Here is a 17,463-nt window from a genome sequence, read left to right as displayed (position 1 = left end):
TGACCATATCAAAAAATATATCTTTCATTCAGTATATTTAGTATCTCATCTCTCTGATGCCTTCCATTTATTTATTAGGTTCTGGGAATGGTCTCTATTAATTTGTATTTCCTTGTCTTTCTCTTATATCAAAAAATAAGCTTGGGGGCAGCGAGGTGGCTCAGTATATAAAGCACCAGCCCTGGATTCAGGAGGACCTGAGTTCAAATCCAGCCTCAGACACTTAACACTTACTAACTGTGTGACCCTGGGCAAATCACTTAACCCTCATTGCCCTACCAAAAAAAAAAAAAAAGTTCAATCCAGAGCTTGCCCAGGTGGACAAATCTCACATCAGACTGAGAATTCTCTATAACCAAAGGGGCCATTCCCTGTTGGGGCCAGGATGGAGTGGTACAGCACTGCTGAGGCATGATACTCCAGGAGTGGAGCATCCTAAACCAAGGTCCAGGGAACCATAGCTAAATGTAATAGCTAGAAAATGTAGGTAACACCCAGTATGGGACTGGGTATTCTTTTAGGAGGAAAAAAAACTTTCAGCCTCAGACACTTGACACTTACTAGCTATGTAAGCCTGGGCAAGTCACTTAACCCCAATTGCCTCAAAACAAAAAAAAAGAAAAGAAAAGAAAAGAAAAAAACTTTAATTATCTTATCCTCTGATATACTATTTCTGTTTTTCGTTTTGCGGGGCAATGAGGGTTAAGTGACCTGCCCAGAATCACACAGCTAGTTAAGAGTCAAGTGTCTGAGGCCAGATTTGAACTCAGGTACTCCTGAATCCAGAGCCGGTGCTTTATCCACTATGCCACCTAGCTGCCCCAGATATACTATTTCTGAATATATATACCTTCTTTTCCCTTGTCTTTACTTTCTTTTCTCTTTTTTCTTTTTTTTTGGGGGGGGGGCAGGGCAATGAAGGTTAAGTGACTTGTCCAGGGTCACACAGCTGGTAAGTGTCAAGTGTATGAGGTCAAATTTGAACTCAGGTCCTCCTGAATCCAGGGCTGGTGCTTTATATACTGCGCCACCTAGCTGCCTTTCCCTTGACTTTACAACGGTGGAATAAAAGACTAGAAATCTCACTCTTGGGAGTCTCAAATATGTGGCAGATGAAGAAAAAATGGAAAAACATGGTTGCTGGTACCTGGTTAAATGTGACTGAGGAGGATGAAGGAGGACAGATGATGAGCAGTTGGGACTACACATCTGTGAACTGAAGAAGCCAAGCCCGATAGGGCCAGCTAGGTGGTGCAGTGGATAGAGCGCTGGCCCTGGAGTCAGGAGGACCTGAGTTCAAATTCAGTCTCAGATACTTAACACTTACTAGCTGTGTGACCCTGGGAGAGTCACTTAACTTCAGTTGCCTCACCAAAAAAAAAAAGAGAAGCCAAGCCCAAACAGGGAACAAGATCAAGGAAGGCTCAGTGCCTTCAGATGGGGTTCAAAGATCAAGGAAGCAGGGAAAATAGTGAAAACTGAAACCCTGGGGCCCTGGACAAGAACTGCTGGAGTGATGCATACTGCCCTGGGGCTAGACCTTGAACATTCACACATACCCTCCCTCTATCACCACCCCAACCTGTTAAATATCCCTTTTGTCACATGGGATGGTGCATCATTATACATCTTCCCTTCAGAATTGTCCCCAACAGCAACTTTTACTTCCTTTATTGCTTTGTTTTGCCATTTTCATGGACTTCTGAGAGCTGAAGTTTTGCCTGGACTGAAGCAAATACCTACATTACTGGTGCAGGGTGCAGGAAACGTACTGTAGACAGTTTACATACAGCCCTTCCAACAGACGCGACTTTAGAAATCTTTTGTGGAAAATAAAAGCCAGATAGCAGCATATAGAAGGGGTATTTTAAGTATTTTATTCATCATGCTAAACAAAATTCTGAATGATTTGGGGGCAGGAAGAAGTTCTAGAAAAAATTTATTACCCACTCCGACTTTCTCTGCACCCCCACCTTCTCAACATTTTTCCAGGTACATATTTTATTTGCTCTAGGCCTTCTAATTGCTATCTAAAGATCTCTTTTTTAATATATTGCCAGCCCTACCCCTCAGGGGCACATCCCTAAACAAATATTTACTGAGTGATAGATATTTGTGTTTAAATAAAATGTCCTCAGCTAGGTGGTACAGTGGGTAGAGTACCAGTTCTGGAGTCAGGGAAACTCATTTTTCTGAATTCAAATGTGACCTCAGACACTTACTAGCTGTATGACCCTGGGCAAGTCACTTAACCCTGGTTGTCTTCATTTCCTCATCTGTAAAATGAGCTGGAGAAGGAAATGGCAAACCACTCCAGTGACTCTGCCAAGAAAACCCCAAATGGAGTCAGGAAGAGTTGGACACAACTAAACAAAAACAAAAATATCCTCAGGGGATTGGGGCTTTTTATGGCCTTCATTCATCTTGGCAGCATCAAAGCCCATAGGATTAGCCTCATTCCCAAACACTTGACAAATATTTCCTGAATGAAGGCCCTGGGTGTGACATATCTCATACCTGCCCTCACCAAAATGTTATCACCAACCCATGTACACTTTCCCTTCCCCTGCCACCATGCATACACCAATTCTCTCAATCACTACAAAGATAGCCACCTACTGCCTTGCCCTCCTACACATACCTCGATATGCCCATTGCTCACTACCACAGAAACACACACACACACACACACACACCACTCCCACCTCCACTGGCATATATGTACTCACTTATAATGCATACACAGCATCACACACGTATATACCTATATCATCACTACAGCTGTACTCACCTGGCACTTTCCCCAGCTAAGAACAGAATTCAATCAGATTTTGCCTTTTCCACTTTGGAGAATGATTTTCAAGATTTTTTATTTGCTATTGAAAGAGAGGAGGATTATACTAAAGATTTTTCTACTAAAGATTGTTATACTAAAGCTTGGTTTAAAGAGGCTGAGTCTAGGGGCAGTTAGGTGGTGCAGTGGATAGAGCCCCGGCCCTGGAGTCAGGAGGACCTGATTTCAAATCCAGCCTCAGACACTTAACACTTACTAGCTGTGTGACCCTGGGCAAGTCACTTAACCCCAATTGCCTCACACACAAAAAAACAACAATAAAGAGGATGAGTCTGAGGGAAGTAAGCAGTTGCTGATACCACTCATGAGCCTACAATGTATTCACAAAATGGCAATGTTTGACACAACTTATGATAGTTAAAAAAATTGACACCAACTTCATTGTTAATAGGATTTTAGAGTTGAGAAGGAGCAAAGACATCTAGTCCAACAGACTGAAGAAACTGAGGCCCAGGAAGGGTAAATATGTGCCCAACATCTCATAGTTAGTAAGTAGCAAAGCCAAAATTCAGTGTAGATCCTCATACTCCAAATCCAGGACTCTGCCACCTCCCTAGTATCTCAACCAATGTATCTTCTGTCTCTTCATATGTGAAGACTGTTATTTGGTAGAGAAGGGTAGAAAGAACTAGAGAGAGTTAATAGTGGAGGTATTAACTCTACCAAGATAGTTTGAGAATCATTCCTAGGAAGAGTAAAACTGGAAGGGGTAGCATGAAATTCTTTTCCTTTTTTTTTTTTTTAAGTGAGGCAATTGGGGTTAAGTGACTTGCCCAGGGTCACACAGCTAGTAAGTGTTAAGTGTCTGAGGCCGGATTTGAACTTAGGTACTCCTGACTTCAGGGCCGGTGCTCTATCCACTGCACCACCTAGCTGCCCCTGGGTAGCATGAAATTCCAACTCATCCACTCCCTAAGCAAAAAAACAATTAATGAAGGCAATGTGGCATTGTGGATATGTGGGTGACTTGGAATCAAGAAAACCTGAGCTCATTTCCTGCCTAGCTATGTGGCCAAGGGCAAATCACTATTTTGTGCCTTAGTTTCTTCAAATGTAAAGTAGGAGTCATAATACCTCTAGTGCCTACATCCTCTATTGTGAGGGTCAAATGATACAAGGTATGGAGAGTATTTTGCAAATTTTAAATCACCAGATGAATAGCAATGGTAATTACATTAGTGGGTTCTTTTTATTTTCCTCCCTCAGGCCCACAGTATGGCTTCTACAAGAACCAGCAAAATCTACAAAATGCAATTTTCCTTCCTTCCTGAGCAATGGCAGTTGGGACATAGCCTTCTTCTCACCTGCAGCACTAAGGAAAATTGGGAAGCCCTGAGAAATTTATTTGTGGGCCCTGATGCCCCTTTTCTGTTCTAGTCTCACTTCACTGTTCTCCTATTCTTTTCCTATCAAAACATATTCTCAGGAAAGGGGCTAAAATTCCCTCATGCATTGCCCTTCCTAAGAGGATTTGCCTTTTTTTTTCTTTTCTTTTTTTTTGAGGCAATTGGGGTTAAGTGACTTGCCCAGGGTCACTTAGGGTCAGGGTCGGTGCTCTATCCACTGCACCACCTAGCTGCCCTGAGGATTTACCTTTAAAAAAAAAAAAAAAGATGGTAGACACAAACTAGCAGAATGATGCTGTGATGGAATGAGCTATTAACTAGAAATCAGGAAACTTAGGTCGTCATCCCAGCTCTTCCTCTAACTTGGGGAATGACAGGCACATCATTTAAACACTCTCAGCTTCTTTAAGGGAGTAAGAAGGAAGGTATCGGGTTGGGGGAGGTGGGAGGGAAGGAGGAGAGAAGCAGAGACCTTCCCAATAGCCCTGCATGTATGTCACATGTATTTTTTAAATGTTGGCCTTGCTTTCTAGAAAGATAGACACATGACACATGTGGGTTTGCCAAATAAGTAGTTTTATTTAAGTGGCTGTCATACACAATATCGGTAAAATACTATGACTTTACCCCAGTCCATCATGGATCATAGGATTTGAAGCTGAAAAGGATCTTAGAGACTATCTAATCCGCCCCCCTCATTTTATAGATAAAGAAACTGAGTCCCCTAGAGGTAAAATGAGTTGCCCAAGGTTATAGAGAGAACAAGTTGCAGAGCCAGGATTTGAACTCAGGTCTTCTCACTTCAAATCCAATGCTCTTTCCTCTACAGCTTTCTAGGTGTCTCTCTTGGGATGGAGCAAAATGGGATTCTTGCCCAAACACCACTGACAAAAGAATTTAGGACCATGGATCACAGGCTAATTCTTTAAAATTAAAAAAAAAAAGCCAGACTCTTCATAGTATGGCTTAGGATAATTACCTCCTGAGGCAGTCAATGGGAAATGATGTCTTCACATGTTACCACCATAGGCAGGAACTTCTAACTCAGCTGCACATAGTTACCACTAGAAGGGCTTACCTTAGGTATAGGGAAGAGTGGGTGACTGCCTAGTGGGTATGATTTGAGGTATTTGGGGCAGGTTCTCTTCCCAGAAGTCTCTTCCCCAACCTATCACAGTGCCTGAAATTCTACCATTAGAAATTAATTCCTTTTGGTCTGGAAGCCTTTTTCAAGCTACTAGAATGCAAAATGTCCCAAGGAAGTGGAACACCTAAAAAATATCAGCTAACATCCTAGTTAGGAATTAGCTAGCAGAAAGCAGGGCCAGGAGAATTGTCATACAGAATAGGCAACTGATAAGGTGGAACCAAGAGGGGAGAAAGTGGGGGGGGGGGAGGGGGGAAGAGAGGTTTCCTAAACACAAACTGTTGAATTCACAATTCTGCTGAGAGCTGGGCCTATCCACTGACATTTCTACACAAGCAACCCAGTAATTTAGGAATAAACACACCAGACCCCCTTTTCCAAAAGGAAATTAATAACCCTCCTGGACTGTCATCAGAAGATACAAGGTGCTAAGCACCCAACTAAAGCTTTTCCCTGAATGTAATCAGCAAAACAGCATCTATCTATGTCTCCCACACACTTCATCTATGTGAAGAATGGTGGTTGCAAATCACAGCCTCTCCACACCTTCTCATCCCGTATAGTTCTCATCATTGTCGTTCTATCAATCCCCTTCAGAGGATTCACCCAATGAGTGGGAGATCTTTCTCTTATTCTTCCATTTGGTTCAGTTCCTCTAGTACCATGTCAACTGGCTGGTTTTTAGACAAAAATCATATATCAAATAAAACAGCGAAATTAATTTTTGAAGATGATCTAAGAACTGTGTGATTCTGTGTCCTACCAACAATCCATGCAATAGGGAAGAAGAGGTGCCTTATGCATAGTAGTTGCCTAATAAATATTTGTTATGTGGAATTGAATGAATAAGCATTGCAAAAGGGCAAGATTTGGAGAGAAGCTGGGTATCAGGAGGTACTTACAGATTTCTCTGTTCCCCAACACCCAAAGAAGGGTTAAAACTTTATTTAAAGCCCAGCCTCCTCCCATTGCCCAGTGCCTAGCAGTGTACCAAGTATCCAGTAAGTACTCCATAAATATGTAGTGACTGATTAAATGTCCTGATAGGAGAGGGACAGAATACAAAGAAAAGGTAGGAGAAAAAGAACAGAAAAGAGTGGAATAAAGGAAAAATAAAAGGCAGGAATTATGTGGGGGAGAAAGACATAAAAGAACACATTGATCATGTAGCCCTTGGAAGTATAAATAGTGTAGGAATTTATTATTAGCCTTATTCTACCAAAAAAAAAGGAGCAACAGTGACATTCACATCTATGACAAGGCCTAGACAGTTCTGCCATTTTTTTGCCTCAGTTTCCATAATGAATAAAACTGTTACATTGTGAAGTTTCCTGTGAATGTAAGATAGAGAGGAAAAGGACTCATTGAGGAAGGAGGAAGTAAGAATAGAGAAGTATGAGAAGAAAATCTAGGGCAAACACCAAACTTTCTCTTCGTTCTGAATCACCATTTGTCTTTTCACAGCAGGCCCTCTAGATGGCCCTAGACATTGGCCTGCCTGCTTTTTTGGCTGGCTGTATCCATTTTGGGCTGAGCAGGGACCTCCTTTCTGGTCCACCCTCTACCAGGCATTTTCCCTGCCCTTCTTCCACTGTCTCTTAGCTCCTGTCCTCAATTCCAACCCTAAGACTATCACCTCCAGGTAGGCTGACTAGATGACTACTGGGGAATTGTGTAGAGCCAAGTTCTTAGGGACTTTAGAAATTTTTCTTTGGAATCATTTCAACCTCCTTTCATACCACCATGCCCTGGAAAAGCCAAAAGCAATATAGCTACTCCTGAGATACCCCTTTGAGAAGGCACCACTCCCACAGTGGCTGTTCTCCCAGATCTTTCAAAGAGACCTCTGAGGCCATCCACTCCAATACCCTATTTTTCCACATAATGAAGCTGAGTCCCAGGCAAGTTAAATCATTTGCTCAAGGTCACACAGGTGGTCAGCATCTGAGGCAGAATTTGAATCTAGTTCATCTGGCTCCAGAGCTAGTACCACATTGCTTCCATTGTCTCACCTTCTCCATCTTCCCTTTCTGGCCCAGGGTACCTTTTTCCCCCTCTTTCCTCTAGTGTAGGTGAACTCTGACTTGGAGGCAGGGAAAACCCCATTATCTGCCCCAGTATCAGGGCTGGCCCATTGATTTTGCAGGATGGTCCACATGACAGGTCCCCAGCATTTCCATGCATCTCTTACCACCCGAAATATTATCTCACCTAAGGGCTTCTTCCTTCTGCTCTAAAAGCTGACCCTCCTCTCTACCTCAGCCCTTTGATGTCCTTGGGGCCAATCGGCAGTATTTTCTCAACAAAAAATGTCTGTCTATACATCCTCTACTCTATGATTATGTCCATCATCACACACACATGCACACGAAGATTTATACACACATTTCTATCCATAGCCCATGGCTTTCCCACGTGCACTGTCACATGCTGGCTGTAACTGGACATCAGCATGAAGCTGCTATTGAGATGAATGAAGAGCTGGAATTGGTTCTGACTCTGATTGCTTTCTAAGTCAATGGAAATCATTCCTAACTTGGGATGTTGGTACATCAGGGGGTGTGGAGGGCAGGACAAAAGAAAGACAGAGAAACTACCACACAGAAGACATCACTCTTCCCCCAACAGCCCCCACAGATAGAGCACAGAGTTTGTCTCCTCCAAAACTTACAAGAGATAAATCCAAAGAAAAGTCCTTAATGGAGAAGAAACATAACCCCTGCCATCCTCTTGGAGGCCTATGGGCCTCAGTTAGCTGTCTCTTCCAAAACATGCAATAGACAAGGACACACTGCAAACCTATTAACCCTCTGAGCTCTACTCATGCCTTTGCTTGACTGGTAGTACAAGAATGGCATGAAGCAAACTATTTGCATACACTGAATGCCTATTCTCTCCTTTAGTGAGATAGAAAAACTAGGTTTCACAGTGGGCTTGGGTGGTGGGCTGTACTGAGAAGCAGTTTGTCCCTGAGGAAGGGATGATCTAATCCCCAACTACCCTGGGGAGCTCCTATTTCCTTATGAGGTGCCCAAAGAATCTGTGAATGAAGGGCCCAAAGGAAGAAGATAACAGGCTCTGGAGTTGGGTTTGAACACGAAATCAATCCTTGTATTCAAACTCCTTAAGGGGTCAGACCCTGAATGTCCTCCTCCTGCCCATAGCCAACCCAAAAGTTGATCACCAGGTATCTATACTTCCTGTTGCCAGAAAAAGGATGATATTCCTTCTGAATTTTAAGACTGATGATGAAAAGGTCAGGATAGAGAAAATAAAACCAGTATCTGACCTTCGAGTCAAGTCCTGGAGTTGGCTTGGGGGGAAGGTTTCTGGTCATGGATCCCCTTCTCTAGCTTCTATCCTCACTCTTTCCCAAGTTTTTCAGGAAAGGGAATCTTAATAACCCTACTGTATTTGAATCCCAACTTTTTTTTTCAGTGTATGCAAACTGTCCTTTGACCCTCCAAGTCAGTGCCAAGGGAAAGCAACTATACCCTATTTGACGTTTTTCTGCTTTTGCTCATAGGGAAAATGGGGCCTCCTAATTGAAATAGCAAATACAAAAAGGTCTATAATTCACAGTTTCCATTCTCTTTACTAGGCCCTTGCACATTCCCCCACAATTGGCCTCCATGAACTCCAAGCCCTCCATTGTACAATAGCTCTTGCCAGTTTGGCTCAAAGGGTTAATAAACCGGGGCTTCTCATACACATAAGACACAAGCTCATTCACCAATAGAAACACAAGAACCAGTTAAATTCCACATCATTAAGGTTTCCTATAGCGGTTCTTTGGGGTTTCACCACACCCTGTTTTGTCGCAGTTGAGAGCACCCGGATTCTTCCCCAATCCAATGCTTCCCAAGAGACTGGGAAGCTCATGGGTGATGGCCCGTTCAATCTTCTCCAGAAAGCATCCTCCCATGTAGGAGCACTGCTGAGAGAGAAGCTTGAAACTGGAGATAGGATTGATACCAAAGAAGTCCTTATAGGCCTCACGGTTGGGGAGGTCAAACTTGCTGACGTTGGTCTTTGCCAGAATGGTCTTGAAGATGTAGAACTTATCTGGATCCTCCACAATGTCCTTGAAGACCAACTCTCCATCACTAAAGAAGGTCATTTTGTCCTTGTAGGTCTGCAAATAGCGGTCAACCAAGAGAGCATGAATTCGTACCCGGATAGCATGCTGACGGATGAAGGCAATCTTATTCTCCATCCTGTTCTCAATCACCTGGTTCAAATCTTCCAAGAGAGAGATTTCTTCTTTGAGGAATAGCTCCCGGTGGGTGTCAGGCTTATAGTCCTGGGGCCAAAAGGAGCTGACATAAACTCTTGGGGGTTCTGTGACATTAATGAGAGGGGCCAAGCTCCAAAAGAGGGCACCATAAACTCGCATGAGCATCTGGGTAGCCAGATTGTCAGCTTTGTTCAATATTATTCTTATTTGGGATTCACGGCCTTTTAGTTGGCGAAAGAGCATCTCCAGCTCCAGACCCACATCTAATTTGGTTGGGTCAAAGACAACAAAAATAAGATCAGCTCGGTCAATGAACCACTGGCACACATCATTGAATGGGTAACCTTTGGAAGAAAGAAGCAAAAGGTGAAATTAAGCTAGCATTCTCTTCAGCACCTTGAACCTCCTTACTATACTAATCTGTAAAAATGAGAGCATTTAGCATCCTCTAGGTTTTTAAACAGTTTTGCAACAACCTATATGCATGTCTCTAACTCCTTCTTTTATACCATTGACTTTTGCCCTCTAGTGGGAGAGGCCTAGAAGAACTACTTCCAATTTTGACCAAATCCTAAGTCTCTAATATAGAGTATTCATCCTGAGTTAAGAGCGTTCAAGCTTCTATTCAGCTGTTCTTCTAGGCTCTAGGTTGACAAATTAAACAGATTCCTTGGGAGGTAAATATTATTTTTAAGCAAAGATCTTTCTGGCCTCTGAACGTGCAGTAGGGTGGAGAAGGCATGGGCAATGACTTTGATGTGGGAGGTAGAAGCTGGAGACCTGGAAAGAGGACCTAAAAGAAGATGACTTTGTCCTCTCACTTATACAATGACCACATCCTTGGGTCACTTGGGTAGATGAGTTACACTCAGTAGTGTGAAGTATATCACCTAATCACTTATCCCCACAAGTACCAGATTCAGGAACTCATATCTGCCCATGGTCCCTGGCTGTGATGGTGCCACAGTGAACTACCATGTCATCAGCCTGGTGTTTGCCCAGTCTTATGATCCCCCACTTTACCCTATAAGGTCTAACTTTACTCTAGAGGTTCTGGGAACATGGATAAGCATTTGTATCAAGGCAAACTCACTGGAAAGAAGGGAGAGTTAAGAAGAGAGTAGAGTATCTTGAATAATCCCTTCAATTCCAGTACCTGGTTAGACAAAGACCAAGTTAAGAAGGCCAGTAGTGGATAGAGTGCTGGCCTTGGAGTTAGGAAGACCCAAGTTCAAATCCTGTCTCTAACATTTTCTAGCTATGTGACCATGAACAAGTCACTTGACCTCTCTTGGCCTCAGCTTCCTTATTCTAGATAACATCCAAGGTCCCTTCCATCTCTAAATCTATGATCCTATAAGTGCACTTAGGTAGGGAACTATGGTCTGCTTCAATCCAGGACCCTGGACATCTTAGAACCCTGACATCTCAATTACTACTCCAGGTCAAAACTAATTTAACTCCAGACTGGATCTCTAGGGAACAGCACCCCCAAAACCTAGCATAGACTGCCTTGGAACCAACTTAGCCCTAAAGTGCAGGAGGAGGGTCACTCCCTCTGTAGTCTGGGCTGATGATGAGGGACACATCATCTTCCAGCCCAGCAATTGCCAGGAGGTTCACCAGGTGACACAGAGAGGCAGTGTGATATAGTGGTCTTGGAATCGGGAACACCTTTGTCTAACCTTAGGCAAGTTGTTGACCTCTCTGGGTCTCATCTCTAAAATGAAGGTTCCTGCTAGACATCTGTGATGCTTTGATGTAGTATTCCACTCTCCCTCTCCCCACACACCCTGCTCCCAAATTACCTCGTTCTTGCTGCTTGCGGTTTTCAATGATACCCGGTGTGTCCACAAAAGTGACCCTCTCCAAAAGCTTATGAGGGACCTCAATGCCAATCAGCTTCTCCAAGAAGTTCTGGCCAAACTTTTCAAGGGGTGAGAAGGATCGAGCACTGTCAGCAGCCATGACAATGCCCTCTATGGTTTTCAGCTTAGGGCCATGCATGAGGACTGTGAACTCAGAAGTGGTGGGCTCAGCACCTGTGTCACAATGAGAGAAGCAGTGGCAGGTGTTATGGACTCTTTATGTTTGGAGGTGACTACAGGAAGCATTCCAAGGTCATATTTGCCATTAAAAAGTGTTCCTGAGGGGCAGCTAGGTGGCGCAGTGGATAAAGCACCGGCCCTGGATTCAGGAGTACCTGAGTTCAAATCCGGCCTCAGACACTTGACACTTACTAGCTGTGTGACCCTGGGCAAGTCACTTAACCCCCATTGCCCCATAAATAAAAAGTAAATAAAAATTAAAAATAAAAAAATAAAAAAAAAGTGTTCCTGGGGGCAGCTAGGTGGCACAGTGGATAAAGCATCTGCCTTGGATTCAGGAGTACCTGAGGTCAAATCCGGCCTCAGACACTTGACACTTACTAGCTGTGTGACCCTGGGCAAGTCACTTAAGTCCCATTGCCCCGAAAAAAATAAAATAAAATAAAATCTTCCAAAAAGTGTTCCTGTCTTTGATGAGTCACTAGCCTGCAATTTCTACGTCCACCATGTCTGTCTCTATATGTGTTCTTGTTTTCCACATTCTGATTGCAACCATTCTGGTCCTGGACCCCTCACCTATCACTTTATCTATTAACAACCATTTCCTGACTGACCTCCTTAAGGAAAAGGCAATTCCTGACTAGAGTCAAGGACGTAAGGTCTGAATTGGGAGGAAAGTTAGCATAAATATTAACAGGCCAGAGTGGTACTAGGGAAGTGGGGAGGGGGGGGGGTTGGTGGAGAGAGAGTTTTAGAGCACCAAGATCCAAAGGTCTGAGTTGGGATTTCAGGAGACAGATTGCCAGGGCAGACGATCAGCATCACAGAATCTAACTCAGGAAGCCAAAATGCAGGAGGTCTCAGGAAGTTTACTGTTTGTAGGGCTGGACTCAATTCCCCAAAGGTTCAGTCTTTTTATTGTGGCTGCTTGTGTTCACCATCTATAACTTTTTTGTTTGTTTGTTTGTTTTTGTTTTTGTTTTTTTAGGCAATGGGACTTAAGTGACTTGCCCAGGGTCACACAGCTAGTAAGTGTCAAGTGTCTGAGGCCGGATTTGAACTCAGGTACTCCTGACTCCAGGGCCGGTGCTTTAACCACTGCGCCATCTAGCTGCCCCCCATCTATAACTCTTAATGACAGTGTAGTTATAGGTAGAGTCTGTTCAGGTGATTGATCTGTTAAAGTCTATAACTGAGGATTTTTTTTTTTTTGGACAGAGCATGCCCCATGGCAACACTGGCCATATTAACCTATATAATGAACTATTTCACATATTAAAAAAGAGCTAAAGCATACCAGTTCATTGGGTCACCAAATTTATGAATCTCTGAATAACTATGGTGGTTTTTCACAATCCAGTGGCATAACCTATTATATATTTTCCCATACAGAGGACTGGATCAGGAAAACCATCTTTCACTCATCACTCCTTCACAGACCAGACTTCATGCCTCCCAGGAGTCTAACTGGGTGAATGACAACACTTCTAGCCAAGTGGTCTGTTAAATCAGATATCTATGTATTGGAATGCCAATTAAAAATGGTAATGTTGTCAACACTTCTTTTGTCATGCCAGAGCCTTGGCATTTTACATTTTTCTTTTAATTAACAGCACTGGTAGAGGGTCAGATGAATTCCTTCTTCCAGTTCTTTTCTAAGAATAACTATAAGGTCTAACTTGGTCAATAAAGTAGACTCAACCTCTTTTAGGGCTCCAGGAACCAAGTTGATTACACACAAAAAATAACCTTTGCAGAGTTAACTTTTCTGTCTCAGCCATGCTAAATGCATCCCAGTAATCCTCAGTGCCTAACATAGTCTGTTGTATTTAGTAGGTACTTAAGAAATTTTTCATTTAAAAAAAGACAAATTTTCAAAGCACTAACAATCATATCATAACAAAAGACCTCAGTTACCTGTGTAAAGCTGGTAACGAGTGTCTTCAAGCCCAAGGAGATAATTTATCATGGTAGATTTGCCAACACTCCACGGTCCCAGAAAAAGTACCATTGGTTTGGAAGTGATCTCCCCGTCTGTAAGGAACGGAAGTTAGAAATTAAAGTGAACAAACAACAGAGTTTTCCATTACAGAAGCAGCACATTTGGGGGGGGGTGGCACAGGGCAGTTGGGGTTAAGTGACTTGCCCAGGGTCACACAGCTAGTAAGTGATAAGTGTCTGAGGCCGAACTCAGGTCCTCCTAAATCCAGGGCTGGTGCTCTATCCACTGCATCACCTAGCTGCCCCCAGCAGCACATTTTTAATAGAATCTTTTTGTAACAAATGTTCTACCTAGACAAGCTGGTTGGGTTAGATTTAAGGAAACAAAAGTGTGGTGGGGTTAGGGATTCTTAGTGCACCCTAGATGATAGATTTGCAAAACATGAAGGCACATCTCCAGAGCATGGGCTTTAACAAAGAGATGAAGAAGGAAAATAGTGATAGAGCACACAGCAACTACCTCCCTCCCTGTCTCCCTCCTCCTTATGTTGTTTGCCTTAGATAGGTCTCTGATTGCAGGACACTGTGGAAGAAGCCAATGGACCACTACTTTTGGCAGCATCCAAGTCAAGAGAGGAAGTTTAAGGCCTGAAGATCCTAGAAAAGGAAAACCCAGCCTGGCTGTCTCACCCCCTTGACCTACAATTTTCAGCCTTTGGGAGGGGGGCATCAGAGGTCCCACATATTTCTGAATGGATCATCATAGGCCTATTTGTGATTGAATGATCTCTGCCTGGTCCCCAAGTAGGGGTAACCAAAAACTAAACTGCTGGGCTAGCTTTTATCCTTGGGCTGAGAGACAAGAGACACATGCTGCTAAAGAGCTTCTGCCTTTGGGAGGGGCTGGGTCAGGAGATCAAATGGAATGTACGATGTAACTTATATGCAAGTAATGCTTTTACTTTTATTACCTTTTATCTAATCCCATTAAATGTCCTATAAATTAATGATCTTCCTGGAGAATAGATCATAAAACAAACCTGTCTCCTCTGGCAGAGAGGTTTAGATTACTGGGGCAGGATGTTACATATGCTGTCAGTTGGATCAGTGTCAATTATTTTTGCTTAACTGTTTAGCTTTATTGCAAAGAAGGGTTCAATTTGGTGTGGGGGTGGGGTTGGGGTACATCTGGAAATAGCTTTCATATAAGAGCAAAAGCCATTAATAATTTTTTTTAATTAAGGATTTTAGGAGAGATTAATTAATGAGGCACATGCAATGGAAGTGATCAATGGGAACTGGTTAAGTAAAGGGGGCAAATACAGTCAAACGTCTGGATTGGTGGAAGCACAAATTCACATCCCTAGATATGTATAGAATATACCAATAAAAGCACCACCCATACAGAAGCAGAGCTAAAGGATAATGAGGAACCAGCTCCTTGAAATCCTTACCAAGACAAATAGTTACGTTGGTTGATGCCCACAGTTCCCCTTAGTGTTTGTTGAATCATATTACAAAAGGAAAAAAATAAATGGTCTTTTCTCTAAACAGCAAAATGTTAACGGTAGAATCATCTATGAAAGACTGACTGTTCCTTTCTCATATTTTCATCAAGTATGCCCTCAATACATGTATGGAGCAATCTCATAAAAAGTTTATGAAATGAGAAAGGAGGCACATAGGTTGGCACTTGGTGTTTTCTTAACCATTTTTAGTAGTAATCTCATCAGTACTTGTTTTCCCATCCTTTTAATATCTTCACCTCTTTATAGTTTATAAAATTATTCTTCAGTAAGAAGATTCATATGTTTAAATATTTATAGCATCACTTTTTGTTGTAGCAAAAAAAAATAAACAATGTAGATGCCTGTCGATTGGGGAATGGCTGAATAAATTGTGGTATATGTGAATATAATGGAATCTTATTGAGATGTAAGAAATAATGAAAAAGACACTTTAGAGAAACCTGGGAAGAGTTATCTGATTCAGAGTGAAGTGAGCAGAACTAGAACTGTTTATACAGTTGAAATATTGTAAAGGAAAACAGCTTTGAAAGGCTTTTTTTGGGGGGGGGTGAGGCAATTGGGGTTAAGTGACTTGCCCAGGGTCATACAGATAGTAAGTGTTAAGTGTCTGAGGCTGAATTTGAACTCAGGTCCTTCTGACTCAAGGGCAGGTGCTCTATCCACTAGCTGCCTCGAAAGACTTTAGATCAATGATCAATGCAATAACCAAACACAACTCCAGAAGACTAACAAATCATGCTTCCCACAACCTGGCAGAGAAGTAATTGAAACATACATTTTCAGACTTGGACAATGTAGAGTTTTGCTTTACTTGGTTATGCTTATTTGTTACAAGGGAGGGCTTGTGAGGGGTGGTTAATAGTGATACTAATGCCAGAAAAAGAAGAAAAGAACATCAATAAAATGTTTTAAAATGTGCTGGAGAGGGGCAGCTAGGTGGCGCAGTGGATAAAGCACCAGCCTTGGATTCAGGAGGACCTGAGTTCAAATTTGACCTCAGACACTTGACACTTACTAGTTGTGTGACCTTGGGGAAGTCATTTAACCCTCATTGCCCCACCCCAAAAAAATGTGCTGGAGAGAGAAGAAGGAAGTTCATAAGGGGATAGTGTTACAATTACCATGGGTTTTTTTTTGTTTGTTTTTTTTTTTTTTTAGTGAGGCAATTGAGGTTAAGCGACTTGCCCAGGGTCGCACAGCTAGTAAGTGTTAAGTGTCTGAGGCCGGATTTGAACTCAGGTACTCCTGACTTCAGGGCCGGTGCTCTATCCACTGTGCCACCTAGCTGCCCCCTACAATTACCATGTTAAATTTCATATGTACTGGGGCAGCTAGGTGGCGCAGTGGATAGAACACAGGCCCTGGAGTCAGGAGTACCTGAATTCAAATCCAGCCCCAGACACTTGATACTTACTAGCTGTGTGACCCTGGGCAAGTCACTTAACCCCAATTGCCTCAAACCAAAAAAAAAAAATTTCATATGTACTTTTTAAAAACCTAAGCTGTATATAATAGAGATTTATCAATTTGTACTTTTTTTGTTCTCCCTTGTATATGAAAATGTGTACTTTTAACATTTATCAGATTCACAAAGATAAAAAAGAACATTTTTAAAGAAAAAAAATGTCCCAATGTTTTCAAAAACCTGTTGCCTCCAGTATAGATAATCTATGGGTATACTTGATCTGATCCATAGAATACCCAGGACCCCAGACAAAGAGAGTTTATACTTTATTAAGGAGATACAAAAGGAAGGAGAGCATGTCTACAACCTGCACTATACATAGACCTAGAATAGATGTTGTAAATGAACCAGAATTGACAAGGAGGAAAAGAGCAGACGAATGAATTTGAGAAATTGCCTAGTGCTTTCAATGATCCCAAGCTGTTCTCTAACAAAAACACCCAAAACCCCAAGATGGCTAAACTGCTTAACACCTGTGTTCTCCTAAGAAATCTTGAAAGATCACAATCTCCAAAGAATAAAAACTGTAAACACAAAAAGCGATGGAAAGATGGATGATATGTATAAATAGGCTGCAGCAGATTTCCAATGATAACCTGCAGGTATTTGTTATTCAGGAAAGGTATCATTGGAAAAGAAGTTATGTAGCAAGAATGTGGGATCACAGCCTGTGTGTTTGCGATGGTACCTGCAAAATGAGGAGGAGAAGGAAAGAGGAAGATGAACTGAAGAAGGAAATGACAAACCACTCTAGTATCTTTGCCAAGAAAATCCCAAATGGGGTCACAGAGAATTGGATAAGACTGAAAATGACTGAACAACAACACCACCAAAGCTAAGTGTTCAGTTCATGTATCCTGTTTCTCTGTATACAGTGCTAAGCATATAGTAATTGA

The 17,463-nt window shown here is 42.3% G+C and overlaps 1 protein-coding gene across 2 annotated transcripts in view; it reads right to left on the bottom strand.

Moving 5' to 3' along the window:
* Nucleotides 1-4,679: 4,679 nt before the first annotated feature.
* Nucleotides 4,680-17,463, bottom strand: part of SRL (sarcalumenin) — a 70,111-nt gene continuing 57,327 nt past the window's right edge. The window contains exons 5-7 of one of the 2 annotated variants that reach the window (XM_043976774.1): nt 13,550-13,666; nt 11,393-11,626; nt 4,680-9,928 (exon numbers count right to left, since the gene is read on the bottom strand). In XM_043976774.1, the coding sequence (XP_043832709.1) occupies nt 9,117-9,928; nt 11,393-11,626; nt 13,550-13,666 (1,163 nt within the window). In that variant the 3' untranslated portion in view covers nt 4,680-9,116. The remainder of the gene's footprint in view (nt 9,929-11,392; nt 11,627-13,549; nt 13,667-17,463) is intronic. The other variant, XM_043976775.1, reaches the window with a different exon arrangement.

The sequence above is a fragment of the Dromiciops gliroides genome, chromosome 1 (assembly GCF_019393635.1).
Source record: "Dromiciops gliroides isolate mDroGli1 chromosome 1, mDroGli1.pri, whole genome shotgun sequence".
Lineage (NCBI taxonomy): Eukaryota > Metazoa > Chordata > Mammalia > Microbiotheria > Microbiotheriidae > Dromiciops > Dromiciops gliroides.
The sequence above is the reverse complement of the archived record's forward strand: the minus strand, read 5'-3'. Positions and strand labels throughout refer to the sequence as shown.